Genomic DNA, 19222 nt, shown 5'->3' with positions numbered 1-19222 from the left:
AAAGATAGGTATATCTGAAAAAAATTCATTAAACTTAAAAATGTGTTGCTAAATCTTCTCCAATACTCTTGAGAATGATATAGATCCATACTTCCTCCATCCATTAAAATGGCAGGATAGACTAAACTCTCAAGCCTTGGTAAAGCAACTAGACTAGGAAAAGGAAAACTTGAAAATGAAACAAATATGCCAAGCATGTTCTTGTTCATGAAAAATATTTGACAGAAGAACAAGGAGTTTATCAACCTAGTGCACAACAACTTGTCTCTATGATGATAAAAGATTATTACCCTATTATTATTTTCACCTTCATTTACCATCTCTCCATGAAGACTGAATGTGACAACGTTGGTTTAATAAGGGGTGGGTGGGGGAATATCCAACTCCCCAAAAAGGAAAACTTTGGATTGAAACAAAAATAAAAATTTCCCCAATTGAGGAGGATTTCTTCTCACCCAACCCATCACCTTCTATTGGGAGGTGACGGTGGTTAACAGCATGGATGGACGACCTGTGTGTTTCAAGTTCAGTTCATTTCACAAAAATCACTTTCACTTAGTATGTTGCCAACCTTTTAAATATTTGTTTAATAAAAATAAGGAAAAAGAAATGGAATTTGTATACAGTTTTAGAGAGACAGTTATTTCTTATTCTTGATTGATTTTGAAGTTAGGGTCCAGTATTTATATTTAAAATTTATCAGTCATGATGAAGAGTATGTTAGTCTCAATTATGTTTTTTTATAATCAACTATTAATTAGATAAGAATCTTAGTATAAACATCTTACAACTAATCAGAAGCACACAAAATATACACCTCCACAATATTAGAGAGTTGTTTCAATGCTTCATGCTTAGCACTGGGAGCCAATCTATATATCTATAAAAGTGAACGTGTCTGTGTACATTTCCTTATGCAATAACTGTCAATTTTAAGTCTACAGACTCGAAATTTAATATACAGGGTACTGAGATTTGGGAAAATCTTTGTAATTAATTTTCGGCCAGAAATTTGGCTGTGAAGGGGTCAAAGTTCAACAACTTGACCTTTGAGAACTCTACTAAACTCCTCCGACAATTTTGGGTCTAAACACTTGAAATTTTAGATATATGTTCTTTGGACATGAATCTAACTTAATAACTTGACTTGAGCCCAAAACAATAAAAGGTCATAATAGGGGTCAAAGTTAAAAAAAAAAATTTGACCTCTGTAGTCTCTACCAAATTACTCAGACAATTTCTGGTCTAAATATTTGAAATTTTACATAAAGGGTATTCAGAGATAGGGCAAGCTTTTTAATCAGTTTGGGTCGAAAATTTTTAGTTACCAATATATAAATGTATGTATGTTTGCATGTCTGCCTAAAACTTTCGACAGAGGCAACAGATTTTTACAAGATCAGTATCATTTTGAAGTTCGACCTTTCAGACGACAAATATCAAAAAATTGGCTAAAAACATTAATATCTTCACCTTCAACTGGGCACTTTTCTACAGGGGAGGGGGGCGCTTTTTTCGCCGATATTTTTGAAAGTCATCCTCTCCTTTCGATTGTCTAGCCTTAATTAAAACCTACGTCACTTCCGGTTTGGCGGTGGTTGTAACAGCAAAGACGTCAGGTTTTTTCTTTTCCTCCTTTGGGATATGGGTTGAGCCTACCTTCCTACTACAACTATTGTTTTTTTTTTTTTTGCTCAACACACACATCCAAACACCCGGGCAACGCCGGGCTGAAATGCTAGTCATATATAAACCAAGCATATCAGCTTCCAGTTTCAGTCTTCAGTTTCTTTCAGACATACCACAAAGGAGCACGCAATGAAACTACCCAGCCACACACACACCATAAACTTCTACAAAACTTATTAGCACACAGTCATAGAGACATATCTACATTAAAGTAATAACATCTTAGTCGACATAAACATAGATATGACAGATTAGCTGGAAGAAGAAGAGCAAATTATTTTCAAGTTACATTCAGCATTGCTTCAGTTACCTTGTACACTTCAAATGAACTAATCTCATCTCAAGGAGAGTAGAAAGTGGACCTTAGTTTACTTTTGGCAGTTTTGTAACTTTTGCTTTTCTTATTTTGTCCTCGCATTTCATGAGCAATGTTAATGACAAAGGGGGAAGAATTGCTGTTTTTTGGATCAGAATCTATATATCTAACACTTATCATTGTCTAGTTTTTGATTTTGAAGTATTTTTTATTTAGGTCTTTACATCAAGTGGCTTCACACCATGTCTGGAGCAATTTCCCTTAATAGAAAAAAAACACAAAAAAACATCTTACCAAATATTGCAATGTTCCAACAAATGAGTTGCAAATGCTGCCCTGATCAAGATCTTTGGCATAGCCAAGATCAATTAGTTTATAGAGAATCTGAAAAATACAAAAATCATAGATTTTATTCAAAACCATTAATTCCAGCTACATCAATGTAATTTGTTAAAGATTATCAACAAATTCAAAATATTGTCAATATCATGGCGGTCAGGGATGAAGAAAAACAATATTAAAAAATAATTTTGAAGCTTTAAACTAACAAATAGAAAGTATTTCTGGCTTTAATTATTATTATTTGTTTTCATGCTAAGCTTAGATATTCTGTGAATGACTTTCAACTTCTCTGTTGCCATTTCACTTCTACTGTCCACTAAAAGTAGAGCATCATCAGTTGATCCCCTCCAGTCATAAGAACAATGATGCCAGCAAAGCATCCAATCATAATGCTTAAAAAGCTGCAACCGGAACTAGCTCCTATTCTTACAAAGCTGTTCAATTGTTGCATGAAAGAGAAATGCTTCCCATCACCTTAGGAAATTTTATCAGTCTGTCCAATATTTAAAAATACTGGAGATCGGTTTCTGCATCTCAGTACAAATTATTCAGTTTCCTGTGTGTCATGAATAAGTTGTTTGAATTTGTGATAAATCAAGAAGTTGTAAACCACTTCAGTAAAAACAGTCTCCTCAGTGGTAAACAAGATGGATTTTGCCCTGTAAGATCAGTAGCTGATATGCTGACTGTAATATCACACAATATCAGGGAATCAAGTGACAAAGGCTTTGGCCCTAGAGCAATAGATCCTGGCGAGGTTTGGCACAAAGATTTACTTCACAAGCTTGCTAGCTATGGAATATCTGGAAATGTTTTCCCAACAGTCAAATCCTTTCTCTCTAATAAGTTTATAACAAGTACTTAGTTGTTGATGGCAAATAGTATTAACACCAATGTGCCTCAAGGATCCATTCTGGGGCCCAACCCTCTTCCTGATCTTCATCAATAATCTCACAAATCGCATTCTAAAATTTTTTCTTAAGTTTCTAAGACTGAATTTCACTCTAGACATAAAATGGAAGAGTTACATCAAATCTGTTGCTAAGGTCACTAAAAATATTATTGGATCATTCTATTGCTCCAGAAAGTATCTCACTCCTGATGCAATCCTCTACCTATATAAGAGTCAGATATTTCCTAAGATGAAGATGAAGTACTGTTGCCACATCTGGAGAGGTGATACTCAGAGCACCCTTTTCTGCCTTAACAGAATACAAAGCAGCTTTTGAAATCTAATGGAGGTTTTCCTCGTTTCCAAACAGCTTCTTTCTCACAAAAGAAAAGTAGTCTTTCCCTACTTTATCAGCTCAAATCTATGGTTCTCCCTGTAAAACAGTTTTCTTTTCTGACCTTTATGTGGATAACATTACTTGAATTCTTATTTTTCATATTCACCTGATTATTGATAATTGCCTCATTTGACCCATTGCTCATTGCTAAGCACAAGATATTACAAATGCATATGAATATGTGTATTGGTCAAGCAATCAACTTTCTTGCCAAAATCTGGAAAGCTGCTATCAAGAATGAGACAAAGTTTTTAAAGTATCAGTCAAACCTATCCTATTCTACAGATCAAACTCTTTGACATTAAATATTGCTTGACCAAAAAAACTTGATGCTATATGTAGTCTCTAACATCAAATCGTGATGAGATCATGTAACAAAAGGTTGTATGGTTGTCTTTCACATATGTTTTGTAGTTGTTCAACATTGACTTGACACTGGTTGAACATGTATCTTGACATGAACCTGCTTGAAAAGTGCTCCTGTGGCCTCTGAAAGTCCAGCAACAATTTGGAAAAAGTCATTGGCTTTTTGAAGTTACAGCTTCTGCAATGAGTAAGCAAGCATCATGGTATATGAACCTTATGAACGTTTCATTATCAATTGATGACTCAAGATGTATCAACGTCTTTGAACTCTATAATGATGATCAATAAGTTCTGTAATCTCTCTATATATAAAAGCGAAAATGTGTGTCTGTTAGTGTGCATGTGTGCATTTTTTCTGTATGTCTGGCAAAGGCTTTTTTTCCGGCTGCTTCTTGGCTTGCTTGCTCATTCTTATAACTTTTTATATGCTACCGAGATCACGATATCCAACGCTTACGAAACGACATCGTAAATTTCTTTTCTTTCAGCCACTTTTATCTTACAATAAAATTTGCGCTGTGAATTCATTTTCTTTGCTTCTGCTCCTGCTATGGCGTGATATTTGACCTAGAAAACCACCTTCGTTTTTAAATCCTTATTTTCGACTCTTTTTAAAGTCCCTGGCTTCGTGGTGTAATGCTATGTTGTCAGACTATTAACTTCAAAGATTCGGGTTCAAGCCTACCTCCCTCCCAAAACTTTTTTCGCTTTTTTTTTTTTGTTTTTGTTAATTTTTTTAATATTTAAACAGGGTTATTACTTTTAGTTTCCATCTACCCCCCCCCCCCCCAACTGAAAAAGGATTATTTATGCCATTTAAACATACACCTCCAAACACCCGGGCAACACCAGGTACCCAGGCTAGTTATATATAAATATATTTCTTTTAGAATGTTTATATCGGCTATAACTGTCTCTTGAGTCAATTTGTCACTTTAAATAAATTGGCTTTGGCAATTGCCAATCAGAACCAAGCCAGGAAAGTTTGTGCGGAACCATAGCATTATAAATGCCCATAGCCTGAAATGTGCTAGAAGAGGGTGGATCAAAGACTGATCACCACTGATCAGGTTGGCGTGATGAAGAGAGTATGATGTTGAATGACTCGAAACGTACAAGTGATCTACACAGAGATATCACTGATGACATCCTCTAGTGTTCCACTATGGTGCATATGTTTGAACATATATATATTGGAAATTATACAAGAAATTATTAGTAGCAATACATATGAAAAAATTGAAATAGCTTAAAATATTTCAATATTGGTATACATAGAAAGAGCTTGATGAGCTAAGAAAGAATCTTTTTAAATTTAAAAAATCCAATTAAAATTAAGGAAGTTATGACTATTTTTGTGCCTCACACGTTTGGATATTTTCCCCTCTTTAAGACCATATGTGTTTCGTCACATTTTTTACACTACTTTTTCAGTGAAAATGTCATATCTTTGTTAAAACATAAGACTAAGCAATGAAATTTACCATATAAGTGTATTTTTGTACAAGGAATCAGAATATGAGACTGAAAATCTCCAAAATTTCATGGTTTCAAAATAATCTGCAGTAAATGCGCAAAAATATGCTGCAATTCCTTAAAAATGCCATGTATCCATAAACAGAAAAGTTGGAGAACTCAAAGTTGAATTGTAATGTGCTTTATGTAGAAAAAACTTAAATCTAAACATAGGACCATTTAAAAATTAATATATTGCAATATTTCTTTGGTATTATTGTCGAGTAACACCTTCTGTTTAACCCCACCCAACCCCTTCTGACCACCCCTCCAAAATGTGATTCTATCTTTTTAGGCAATTATGTATGAAATGCCATGAAAAACTTGAAAAATAAACAAATTATTTTAGAATTTAATGTAAAATATTATTATTTTAAAACAAATTATTTTAGAATTTAATGTAAAATAATTCCCCATTACATGTCATTCTAGCGTTTTAGGGCAGTTAACTGGGTTTTTTTTATGGGAAATAAATCCTGTATGCTTTTCGTTTTATTTTTTAAAGACGATTATGTGTGGTTTTAAGAAGGTTTCTATGCAATGAGAATATGGGGAGGGTTGCCATTCGGAAGGAAAATTATGTGTGAACATACTGAAGATTTGATAGAAACAAAAATACAAAAAACAATATTAGAGGGGGGCGGTTAGTTCCACAAAAATTTAATGTAAAATAATTCACCATTTCCAGGCCATTCTAGCATTTTAGGACAGTTAACCAATTTATTTTTTATGTGCATTTTTCTTTAAGGAAGGATCTATGTTTTGTTTGTTTTAGATGCTTGTATGTGGCTTACAGAGGTATTTTGTTGGGGGTGCTTGTCACTCGAACTTAGTGTTATTATTAGGGTTTTAGAAAGTTATATATATATATATATATATATATATATATATATATATATGTGTGTGTGCGTGTATTCGACAGGTAAATAAGTCAGCAAATGTTATATTTGGATTTAATTTAATAAGAAACTGCGTTACGAAATTTCGAAGAAAATTCCATAAATTTGTTGATTTTTATTTTCGAGGTTGAAGGTGTTTATTCCATAGGCTGTTTATATTACGCTGGACCAGGTGGTAAAAATACCTTTCGCTTAATAAGTAGAAAAGAAAATAACGGGGTTTGTATTACTGTACACATAGATTCGAAAAAGTTATCAAAAAGACAAATAAATGTTATCAAAGGCAAGATAAGTTACTTTTCTACCTAACTGGATATGTTTTTAGTGTTTTTATTTAATGTAACATGTTTATTCAGCTCGAAAAACATACAGTGCTTACCGATGTATTGGAAAGTTAAAAATGGCGGCTAACTATCTCTTTCACATGGTAAGTTTGGGAAAATGAGTTAAAAAAAAAAAAAATAGACAAAATACTGTTACCTGCCGAATATATATCCGCCTATGTCACGGTAACATATATTGACGAGTTTCTAACAGTATTTTGTCTGTGTTTTTATTTATAACTCATTTTCCCAAACTTACTGCCTCAAAGAAACAGTCGGCCGCCATTTTAAATTTTCGAATACATCGGTAAACACTGTTTTTCGAGCTGAATAAACATGTTACATTAAATAAAAAACACTAAAAACATATCCAGTTAGGTAGAAAAGTAACTTATCTTGCCTTTGATAACATTTATTTGTTATATATTTGTTTTTTGACAACTTTTTCAAATCTTTGTGTATAGTAATACAAACAAGATTTTTATACATCTTTTGATTTTGAAAAAACATTTGTGGCTGTTCGCAGTAAAACATTGTTTTAATTCGCTGTTCAAAACTAATGCAATGAATAAAAGTGCATGCAAGCTATATATCTACAAAAGTTTATTGTTTTTTTAACCATGTTTTTAAATTTGACCAGAAATGTGAGAAATTGCAATGCCGAATTGGTTGGGATTGTTGTTATTATACATTCTGAAAACCAAAGAGTTCTAAACTAATGTTATTCTGATAACAAAATAGCTCTAATTAAATATATCAGAACATTTATATTCATATTTTCATGTTTTTCTTAATTCGTTTGTGAATAAAAATTAAAGAACGCATGTTGTTTACACTGTGCTATGACTAATACTACAGCTGTTGCTGCTGCTACTAATACTAACTTAATTTGACCAAACTCGAGAAATAGAAACATTTTTTTTTCGGGTAGGTCCTTTTAAATTATTATCAATTACCGCAGTCCTACTCAACATAAAATAATACTTTTAATTGATAAAGATAGTAAAAAGAATTATTTACTTACTAGTCGGTGTCCGATGAAATTTTTTTTCAAAATGTTCGATACTCATCATATTAAAGTCTTATTTTTAACACAACAAAAAAAGAAATGGTCAAAAATATTTCGGACACTTGACAGTTTTAAGATTAACACCTCTTCTGATTGGTTCCCAAATTTCATGACGAAATTCTTCATACAATCATGGTATGGGCCTTTAGAAAACAGGGAAGGTCATTACAAAACCTTACCGAAAACGCCATTTTATGACGTTCACATTTTTATCACTATATTTGCTTAAAACTCTTAAAATATATAATGTACATTCATATTTATTAATTCATTTGAAAATATATTCATTTCCGAACAAAACAGTAGTAATTTGAAGACTTGAAGTGCTTTGGTTTGTAAAATATGGCTAGTTTAGTAGAACTACTTTGAAATCTGTGATCCAAAGCGTTTTTTTCGTACATGTGTATTACTATTATTAGACACATTTTACAAATCATAATAGCATTTTTCCAAGTAGAATTTTAAAAATAAAACTTGAAAATATACTTTTTCACTATCTATATTATTTTGAAAACATTCATATTAAAAAAAAGATTTGATCATTATTGACACAATGGATATATGAGTTTATTATATAATGTACAAGATATTAAATATTATAACAGCTTTTAAAAATATTGCTGGATATTTCTTAATGATATATAGACCATGTTTGTGGATTTCAACTTCATGATTAAAACCTTCACTGAACTGATGACAATGAACCATGTAGAACATTTAAAACAGAAATTTATTAACTCCATTTCTCAACAATCTCTAGTTGGTTGGTTGTGTTTGATTTTACACTATTCACTTCCTTTTTTAAAAAAAAATGTGGTCCAAATGAAAATCCTCCTGCTATGTCTACCTGAATATGATGGTTCCTCATTGACTGAATGGCTTTTTCAAAATCTCCCTTTCTATCTAACAACACATGATCTTGTTCAACCAATCACAGCTTTGTATCTCCCACCATTCCTTTTTATCTAACAATATTATGAGATCATAGTTAATATTATTGAAGATCAAAGCAGCAAATATTTTGTACTCAAATCAAGCAGTATAACAAAGAATTCTCACAAAAAATAAAGAATGAAAAAAAAAATTCTAAATTATCAAAATATGGTTTGTTCAAATTAAAAAAAGAAACAAGGTTTGGTGTTTTTCCTGAAAACATATTGAGTTCAAATAGTAAAATTGAATACATAATATGCATAACAGATTTAAAATATCAATGTATGGCTATAACCATGGCATCTACAACTATTGATGACAATAGATTTCAAAGATATACATATATTTTATATTAATGTTTAATAATAATATCCCAAAACATTTAATGTAACACAAATTTAACACTCTTGCCTGAAATAATCAATTGTGTACCTTTATTCTCAATTACTGCCTTTAATAATTTTTAATATTGCATTACAAGATCACTACATACACTAAGATTTCGGTGAAGAGTGTGTGTGTGTGTGTGTGTGTGTGTGTGTGTGTGTGTGTGTGTGTGTGTGTGAGAGAGAGAGAGGGAGGGGTATGCTATTATCTTAATTTTGCTGTCATCTAAATATTATGTAACTAGCAAGACCGCCATTGCCCGGTGAAAGCCTCTCACCTCCCTTGCAAAAAAGTAAGCTACGATTGTTGATAACCTGCAGGTACTGTTTGAATCTGAAAAAAGCAAATAAGAGAATGCGTAAATCCGTATGCAATAATGAAATTAGAAAAATTGATCCACTGGAATAAGAATAGAAAGTATGAACAGATTTTTTAGAATTTAGGGATTCTCACTGTATATGAACTGTTTAAATTGATGGAAACTCCCCATGTTAAGAATGGCTTTCAGAATAGACACCACCAACCTCCCATTGGAATAGACACCCTAAACATCCCCATGTAAAGAACATATATCAGAGCAGAGCATGCCCTTTATAGTTGGGGGTTGTAGATAAATAAATCTACCCAAATTTAACTGTGAAAATTGTAGGCAGCATACCCACCCGCAAATTATATGGCTGGTAACAGTGTCGATAAGAAAGAAGTGGATTTTTGTATCGTGCATGCGAGTACAAATCTGGCAGGCATTGAATGACAGTGCAGAATACATGTGTAGAAGCACTTGTCTCCGCAAAATTTGAATGAGATTTTTGTAATCAGTATATATGAAAACTCATTGTAACGAAAAATGTGGAGGTGGACGTAATGTAAAATTATGGCAAAAGGACACAAGTACCCATGTTTTTTACAGGTTTTCATGGGGGGGGGGGTACTGCCAGGTTGATAGGTCGAACATGGGTAAATGTTGACATCAGAATACCCTGGCCAAATCACTGCTAAAGAAATCATCCGCGTCCATCAAACTTAAACATCGAATTTGAAACTCAAAAACAAAATGAAACAAACTTTATTTTTATTACCAGAAAAGATGCATTTATCCTGTTATCATTTTAGTAAGAACGAATTACTAATTTGTTATCTTTCTTACTAAAATGAACAAAAATTATTAATTCTTTTATTTTTTCCATGTGCACTTGAATAAAATTCACTGAAAATGAAATAAATAAATAACATGACAAATAAGGAATAAACAAGAATTATGTTCTCCTTATCCGAAGGTCAAGGAATGAAAAGCTGCCAAAATTTTCAATGTTTTAATTAAATGAGAATTTGCTCAGAATTTTAAAGCCGTGAGTTTTTATTCAACAGTTTAAAAGCTTTACCTATTTTGTTTATTTTTTGGAAACCAAGTAATTTTAATTGTTTGTTAATGGTTACTTTGTGACCCCTCAAAAGCCATTAAACTGTCAAATAAAAAGCCATGGCTGTAAAATCCTTTGCAAATTCTCATGATAAAAATAAAGTTTTGTTAATTTTTGTTGAGTTTCCAATTAGATGCTTAAATTTGATGGACGTGGACGATTTTTTATTAGTGATCTGGCCAGGGTAATCCAATATCGATAATCACCCGAACATGTTAACATTTGTAAACCATGTATGTGTTTAAATTAGTTTTGAGATTTCCTGACATGCAAGCATATTCGGAGAAGACTGTGAGTGTATATAAATTATTTTACTTGCGCACGTTATATGTTTCATGAAATAAAGCTATCAGTAGTTATCTGTGTGTTTATGAGCAGTTAATAGTTTTTATTTTCTTTTTAGCGTTCGCTAGTGTGTCCTGTGGATAGCAACAGAAGCGTAGGTAATCGATGTAGGAAAATCTGACTGTTGCGTTATATAAGGTTTGCAATATGTAAATATCGGTTTCTGGGTGGTAAATATTCTTTAAATATTGTTCTTTTTAGTGTTAATGTCTCCTGTGGAGAGAGACGCCATGTTTGGCAACTTTTAGAAGTGTTCATTTATGTAGGAATTCCTTTCATTCTGGAATATGAGAATGTCCGGTTTCAGTTAATCGTAAACGCTAGAACATTATTGAGGAGAAGTTATTAATTTTGATTTGAAAATCGGAAGGAATATGGGTACTAATGCAGAGAGTGATCCAGACATAACTCAGCACCTACCTGGCTTTCCCTGGAACATGACGTCAACAGCCAGAGTAAGGCGAGCATTGTTGAGGAAATTAAGCCATCTGACATAACATAAAGCTGAATCAATGACAAGGGACGAAAACTTGTGTATCATGTGGACACAGGTGCAATCTTATTAGAAGTCTAGGCTGACAATTGCCATCATAATTAAAATAATCTACTTGTGGGCGTTCGAGCGAGCAACACAGAAAGACTTTTTTTTTTTTTTTTTTTACACAGTGATCACCACTTATCAAGGCCCGGAAGCCACTCAGGGATAAGGGTTATTGCAAGTACATTATGTTAGTGTGGAGATTTGATGAAGTGTTTACTTAGGAATTTGTTAACGTTGGACTTGAACACATCCAAGTTGTAGTCAGGTGGGAAGCAGGCAGACGGAACAGAGTTTCACAGGCGTGCAATTCTAAGAAAGAAGCCTTGTTCATGGAATCCGCGTTTTGATTTAGGCACAGATAAAGAGTGAGGGAAATTTTTCACAGTGGATTCAGCTAGACGGGTGTTTTTCGTAAAAGATTGGCTAGGGGGGACCAGAGATTGGAGTTCAGACGAGCACCTGCCATGGAAATAACAATAAAACAAGGATAGGCTCGCAACGTCTCTTCTGTGGGAGAGAGGTTGCAGGGTAGAGAAAGGGCATCCCCCACTAAGCCACGAAGTCTATTTTGTACTCTGTCAAGGCAGGATAGGCTGTTTTCAGCAGCTCCTGCCCAGATATGCAGCAGTATTCCATCCTTGGACGTACTTGGCTTTTATACAGATAGATGGTTGTGTCATCAGCATAGATGTCAACGAATGATTTGCATCAGTAGTGAGATATCATCTGGAGTGGTAGAAGGATCCCACCATCTTTCCAGCGACCTTGGCAACAGACTTGATGTACGTGTTCCATTTCAGATCAGGAGTAAAGGTCAAACCCAGAAGCTTGTCAAAACACAGGGCCTCTCCCAGACAAGAGCCATCCATCACAATTGATGCCAGATGGAGATCAGAGCGTTGATGATGTAAGGATAGGAGTTTGGTTTTAGATGCATTAAAGGTAACCAGCCATGTCTTCCCCCACTGAACCACGTGCTCGAGATCAGAGGAGAGAGAATCAGGGAGAACTTTGTCATTTACAGCCTTTGATGTGTTGCCGTAGATGGTCATGTCATCAGCATAGATGTCAACGAATGATTTAAGTATGTGTTTAGGGAGGTCATTTATGTAGATCAGGAAGAGAGTTGGGCCCAGGATTGACCCCTGAGGGACTCCAGCACTTATATTGCAGGCCTCCGATTTTTGTCCATCGACCACTACTCTTATGAGCCTATCGGAGAGAAATGATTTAATGATTGAGAAAACATTTCCAGTTATATCGTAGCTGGAAATCTTGTGAAGTAGACCCTTATGCCATACCTTGTCGAAGGCCTTTGATATAACAAGAGCAATTGCCCTAGAAAGGAAGCCTTTGTCAAGAGATTCACTAATCCTGTGAGATATAACCGTTAGCACATCTGCGGTAGATCTTGCAGAGCGGAAACCATATTGTGTGTCACTAAGAAGGTTATTCCTGCCGAGGTGGTTGACTATTTCTCTATTAAATATGGATTCGAGCAACTTACTCTTTACACACAGGAGACTTATTGGTCTGTACTGTACTTCCAGCATGAATGCGGAATATGATCTACGCACACCATCAACGACTGGAAGAATTTCCTGCGAGACATTTGCGGGAATATTTACTTAGGAATCACCGGCAGATAGGGAGCTCAGGCGGTGGAGATAGATGAGGCTCTGTTTAACTGACAAAAGCATAACGTCAGCAGATTACTCACACCGGTCTGGATCTTTGGTGGATACGACCCCGCCAAAAAGGAGGGTTTCTTCGTGAGTGTACCAAACTGGAATGCAGAAACCCTCCTTCCATTAATAAAACAATATATTCTGCCGGGGACCACGGTCGTATCAGACTGTTGGAAGGCATACAGCAAAATGGTGGGAGAGGGCTATCGTCATTTGATGGTGAACCACAGCCTCCACTTCATAGATCCTGAAACGAAGGCTACGATGAATCATATGGAGCGAAACGCAACAAAGTAGAATGCGGGACCAACCGAGAGCTTTTGGACACATATCTCCTAGAATCTATGTGGAGGCAAGCATTTGATAATGCTCCGTTTGTCTCCATATTAGCTCACATCACCGAAAGCTACCCGGTTGATGACGAGCTTCCATGCATGTCTGCTACCACCTCTGCATCCACTTTGCCGTCGTGTGATGCTGTCCAACGATCTGAGGAAACGTCTATTTTAATATGAAAAGAAAACAAACTATCCCACCCAGTTTTGTTTTAAAAAAACACCCCAAAAAATTAAAAAAAATGTTTTGTTTCAACTTTTCTAGTTTTCAGGTTTTTCCTTAAAAAAAAAGAAAAAAAAATGACACCCCAAAAACAACAAAAAAGTTGTTTGAATTTGTTTTGAAAAAAAAAAAAATTCCTTGAAAGTATTTATTTGACTTACCTTTGAACCTTTTCTCGAACAAAAAAATCTTTAACATTTAAAAATATATTTATAGCAAAAAAAAATATTGTTATAACATTTTTCTTTACAGTTAATAAAACTTAAAATTTAAGGTAGGTTTTTCTTTTCTTGTTATGCTTTCATCGGCGACTCTTGGCTTAATTTCCTCGGCAACGCTCGGCTCACTCCATTGTTGACGTCATGTTCTGGGGAAAAACGGGCGGATGCTGAGTTACGTCTGGATCACTTCCTGCATGAGTACCGGAATATGTTATGTCTACGTATGTAATCATTCAGCTATGGAAGATGTAATCTAACTGTAGTAGAAAAATGTAGAATAGCACCCGGTGACAACTGGAAGCAGTGGTAGGAATAACTATATATAGAGTGAAAAGTAGGGACTCCTTCCTCTTTTAATGTTGTGATTGTGATGGTAGTTCTCCATGGATGGAATGTAGTATTTTAATATCACAACTGCATGTGTATGTAACGGCGTTCAAAAGTTACATAAGATGGTGGATAATAGTTTATTGCAAACCTACGGTAATTTGGTTGAGAGGAGAATTTCTGCAATCAAAATATTATATACAGGATGATTTGTGTTACCTATTTTGGATCATCCAGTGATGCACGAAGGACAGTTTTTTTTGCACTTTGCTTTAGATTATTTCTTAAGAGTACCTAAATATTGCTTTTTATCCATGATACCATGTACCTCAACTAGTTTTGGTCCAGAAGAAGCAAAACATTTTAAAAGAATAATGCTCTAGTCATTGTGCTTAATTGTAGGGAGGAAATTTGCTAATGTACAAAGAAAAATTCTATCTTCAATCTTTTCAGAAATATTATCACAAATAATTGAACCAAATGAAAAAAAGGGTACTTGTCCAGAGTTCTTCCCTATGAAAAAACAAAAATAAAGAAAAATCTGTATGATGTATGTATTTCTGACAGAAAGAAGATATCATACTCCAAAAATCATGTAAATTGATAAAGTAGCTTTATTTTTATAAAGAAAATCATTTTTAAGCAAATTTGAGTTTTTCCAATGCACCATTCCTCCTAATGTTAAAAATGACTTTCTAAAATCTTGCAAGTTTGAATTATTTGGAGTTATCTCCTTTGTTCCTAGAGAATATTTGCAAAATGGCGTGCGAGAAATTTACTCCTTGCTTAGTCATAAAATTTGATTTTCTTATTTTAAAATAAAACTATTTGATTAATTTATGTGATTTTTTGGAATATGGTACTTTCTCTCTGCCAAGGATACATATATCATACAGATTTTTCTTTATTTTCATTTTTTCATAAGAAGGTGGGGGCTCTAGACAAGCACCAAAAATAATTAATCAAAGTGAATAAAAGAAATTAAAATAAAACATTTGGTTGAGAGTAGGTTATTGAATATAAACATAAATGGACCTTAATTAATATTGAATGAACTTGACAATATTTTCTTTTGGATTCATTTTTTTCAGCAAGCAGATTAAAATAAATTTTGAAAAAAGAAATGAATAAATAAATAACGTACATCAAAACTAAAAATAATATAAAAGAAAATGAATATGTATCAAATAAAATCATTTTTCAATTTACTTTTAGAAATTTTTTTCCATTTATCATTAATAATTTTCTCTGCAAGACAAATATATGACAATAAGAAATTGGCAAAAGCATGTTAAAATATACTTACTTTACCATCCACTTCCTTTAGGACTATGTTTTCAGGTTTCAGATCTCTGTGAACAATTCTTTGAGAGTGAAGATATTCAACAGCAGAGCTGACATCTTTTGAAAATTTTAAAATTTCAGTTTCTTTCAATCCTTTACACGTTTTCGATATTACCTTTAAGAGAGAGAGAGAAAAAAATAGAGGGGTTGGCTTTTGTGAATGAACTCACCACATACAAGCCTACCATTTGATCATAGTTAATGGAGCATCTCTAATTATTTCTACAAACTTATTGCAGTTCTTGACATATAATGTTAATAGGTTGACTATATCCATACATAACCCCCATATGCATGGTGTTTGATTAGATATCACAAACCAGTTGAGTTTAAGTGTGAAAATGGATAAGAATATAATGAAATTCAATTCAGTTTGTGATATCTCATTTATTTGGGGAATTATTTTGATAAAATTTCCATGGAAATAAAATTTAACTTTTCTATTTATAAGTGTACAATTCTTTCTCTTATGTCATTAATAGTTATTTTTTCCAGGCTACTTCAAGTTAATATTTTTGTGTGTAAGAGGGTGGGGAAACAATGGTGTTTATCAAATTAGGTATGTGTATTTCTATATATATGAAAATCATTCTATCATTAAGAAAAAGGGCAACTCGTGAATATGGTGAGATTAACATAAGGTTTTAAGATAGCTTTCAAAAAATCAAAATTAAAACCTTTAGTGAATGAAATACTACAGAAAATTTTGTCATATTATGAAATTATGTTTTACATGGTTCCAATCTGAGGATGTTTTTGTTGAATTATTATTAAAAGTACATTCTAGCTTGATTTCTTGTGCTATAAATGCATTAACTGTTAAAATAAATATCATATGAACACCAAAATTTAGCATTACAAACGTATGCTGTATTTTCGTGGACATCAGCAATATTACATACCTAATGTGCTTCAACAAGTCATATCTTTTTTATTTGTCGGTCAATTTTTAAAAGAATTATATTGATGGAAAGAGAATAAAATAAGAATTCCAATGATGTTAATTTATTTTTGTTTTATGCGTTAAATGTTTTTATGCTCCAAGTTAAAAATGAAAAAACGGTAAAAAAAATGGCGACAGCAAAAAGGGAAACTGTTTTTTCGATGTTTACATTTCATACGTTATATTTGGATACACATGTGCGGGGTCAAATTTGATTGAATATGGCTAAAATTTTACAGGCTAATAAACATAGACGTCCATCTTTACTAGACTTTGATTCATATTTTTACGACGACAGAAAGCAAAGTTACGACTGAGCAAAGTTAACGAAGAATATTTAAAAATTGATAAGATAAATCGGTATATATCATCCATTTTCATATAGATAATAGTTTCAGAATTATTTTCATGTATAATATGTAAATATTTGATAATTATTAATTCTTTAAAATATTATCTTTTGTAAAAATTAGAGAATATAGAATTTAACGGGAAAACGGCTCGCGATGAGCTAATGCGCTGACCAACTCTGGGTTGCCTACAGTCAGCATATTAACGAGTTTAATTTGTATTCCCTTAAAAATAAAAAAATGTTTTTTATTCTGAGTTTGTCAATTTAAAAAAAATATTTTCAAGTTTTTCAAATTTGATTTCCAAACAATACCGAGCCAAAAATATTTTGTTGTTTTTAACGCTTTTATTACAATGTACTAAAAGCGTTAAAAAACAACAAAATGTACTAAGTACATGCGTTTCTGTTATCATGGTATTTATAACTTCTTAACTTCTTGTATTTAGTAGAATTGTGTTTTTTAGTGGTCAAAAAATACATATATATAACAAATAAAAGGTATGTGTGCACTTATGCTACCATGCTGAAATAATAACGTTATTATTTAGAAACCCATTCTTAACAAGGGGAGGGAAGGCTGTTTTGTTAACAATTCTGTACTTTCACCTAACAATTAAATAAAAAAAAAGATATTGTGAAACTTAAAAATACTATTTGAAAAAATAACACGGTAACATAAGTGCATAATCACCAAATAAATATTACCAAAGGCAAGATAAGTTACTCTTCTACCTAGTTGGATAAGTTTTTAGTGTATTTATTTAATGCAAAATGTTTGTTTATTTCAACAATTAGTGTCGAGCGTTACACAAGCACAAGAAAAATAGCCACGTAGCATCTCAGGTCTTTGAAATCTCGACAATGACTTAAAAATATACAAAATACTGTTAGAAACCCAACCAATAAATGTCCATTTTTTTAACTGAGGATATCTAAATAATAATAACAATAATAATAATAATAATAATTAGGTGGTTCGATACAGAATTTCATTGTGATACATTTTGTAAATTTTTACCTTGTTTCCACCTTAACATTTTTCTTTAAAATGACTACCTCTTGAGGTTTTCGAGTATGCTGAAAACGAATATTGCATTTAAATTTTCCACAAATAAGTATCTTTCCAGATATAAAGCAATGTCATTTCTTATGTTATTGCTGGTGGCCATCTTCATACGCGCGTTTGCGCATAGTTTCTTGGGGTTGTATTTGCACGCTCTAAGATGGCCCCAGCGATAACATAAGAAATGACATTCCTTAATATCCGGAAAACTACTTATTTGCAGAAAATTTAAATGCAATATTCGTTTTCAGCATACCCTAAAACCTATAAAAGTAATCATTTTAAATATTAAGGTGGAAACAAGATAAAAAAATTACTGTGTTATTTCTTTGTAAACAAAGAAATAAAACGGTAATATTTTTTATCTTGTTTAATTTTCAGTAAAACAACAGAATAGAAATGATGCATAGGTTCTGGTTGACTATGGGAATTTCTATCTTTTACAGAAATCCAAAATCTATATGAAAAATTTTCTTTGATTTATTTCTGAGATTAATTCATATCTACTTAATTTTTTCTTTTCTTTGAGGGGAGTAGTAAACACTAGCCATGAATGCTCTTTAGCCATTCAATTGCTACACCCCAGATTAAGCTTTCCTTTGGTGGGGAGGCAGGTAAATACCTATCTATATTTAAATACCAGTATAATAGTTTTGTTCATGAATAGACACCCACTGTATGATACCATGCACCAGTTTAAAAAAAAATTGAAATTTGTACATCTTAATTTATAATTCATGGCTTATGGTAAAGAGATACATCAGATTTGATTGCATAATCAGAAAGAGCACACAATTTTACGTAAAGTGTCAAGTTTTATAAGAATAGCTTAAAAAATAAATAAATGGTGGCGAAATTACCAAATTTCTTGAAATGGTAAGGTCTGTAATTTAACCCACTTTTTCTAAAGAAAAATGTCCACGGAAAAGCATAAATTTTGGCACTTAAAATTCTCATAACTTTTGAACTACTGATGGTATTTGCATAATTCAAACGGTTTTAAGCATTTTTTACACAGCTCTTTTCATGCAAGTTGATAAAATAACAATTATCTAAAAAGAAAAAAATCAACTTGTAATGTTTTCTGTGACATTTTTGCGTGTGTTTTTTAGGACTAATAGGATTTTACCCAATGTTTATGCTGGTTTGATCTAATAACTATTTTAACTTAATAATTACTGCTTTCATTATGATGAACTTTCATTGCAAGAGGATTTATAAGGATGTTTTCATTTGTTCAAAGCTTGAACTGTGAAAATTGGCTTCTGGACCAATAGCCTAGAAGACCACA

At 32.7% G+C, this 19222-nt stretch overlaps 1 protein-coding gene across 1 annotated transcript in view; it reads right to left on the bottom strand.

Annotated features, from left to right (window-relative positions):
* The window catches only part of LOC145252681 (inhibitor of nuclear factor kappa-B kinase subunit alpha-like), a 193960-nt gene that overhangs the window by 123994 nt on the left and 50744 nt on the right, over positions 1 to 19222 (bottom strand). The window contains exons 4-5 of the mRNA XM_080112502.1: positions 15536 to 15688; positions 2300 to 2389 (exon numbers count right to left, since the gene is read on the bottom strand). Coding sequence (XP_079968628.1) covers positions 2300 to 2389; positions 15536 to 15688 — 243 coding nt within the window. The remainder of the gene's footprint in view (positions 1 to 2299; positions 2390 to 15535; positions 15689 to 19222) is intronic.

This window comes from Euprymna scolopes, chromosome 29 (assembly GCF_053919585.1).
Source record: "Euprymna scolopes isolate OS-2025 chromosome 29, ASM5391958v1, whole genome shotgun sequence".
Classification (NCBI taxonomy): domain Eukaryota; kingdom Metazoa; phylum Mollusca; class Cephalopoda; order Sepiida; family Sepiolidae; genus Euprymna; species Euprymna scolopes.
Note: the sequence above shows the minus strand (reverse complement) of the source record. Positions and strands in the feature narration are given on the sequence as shown.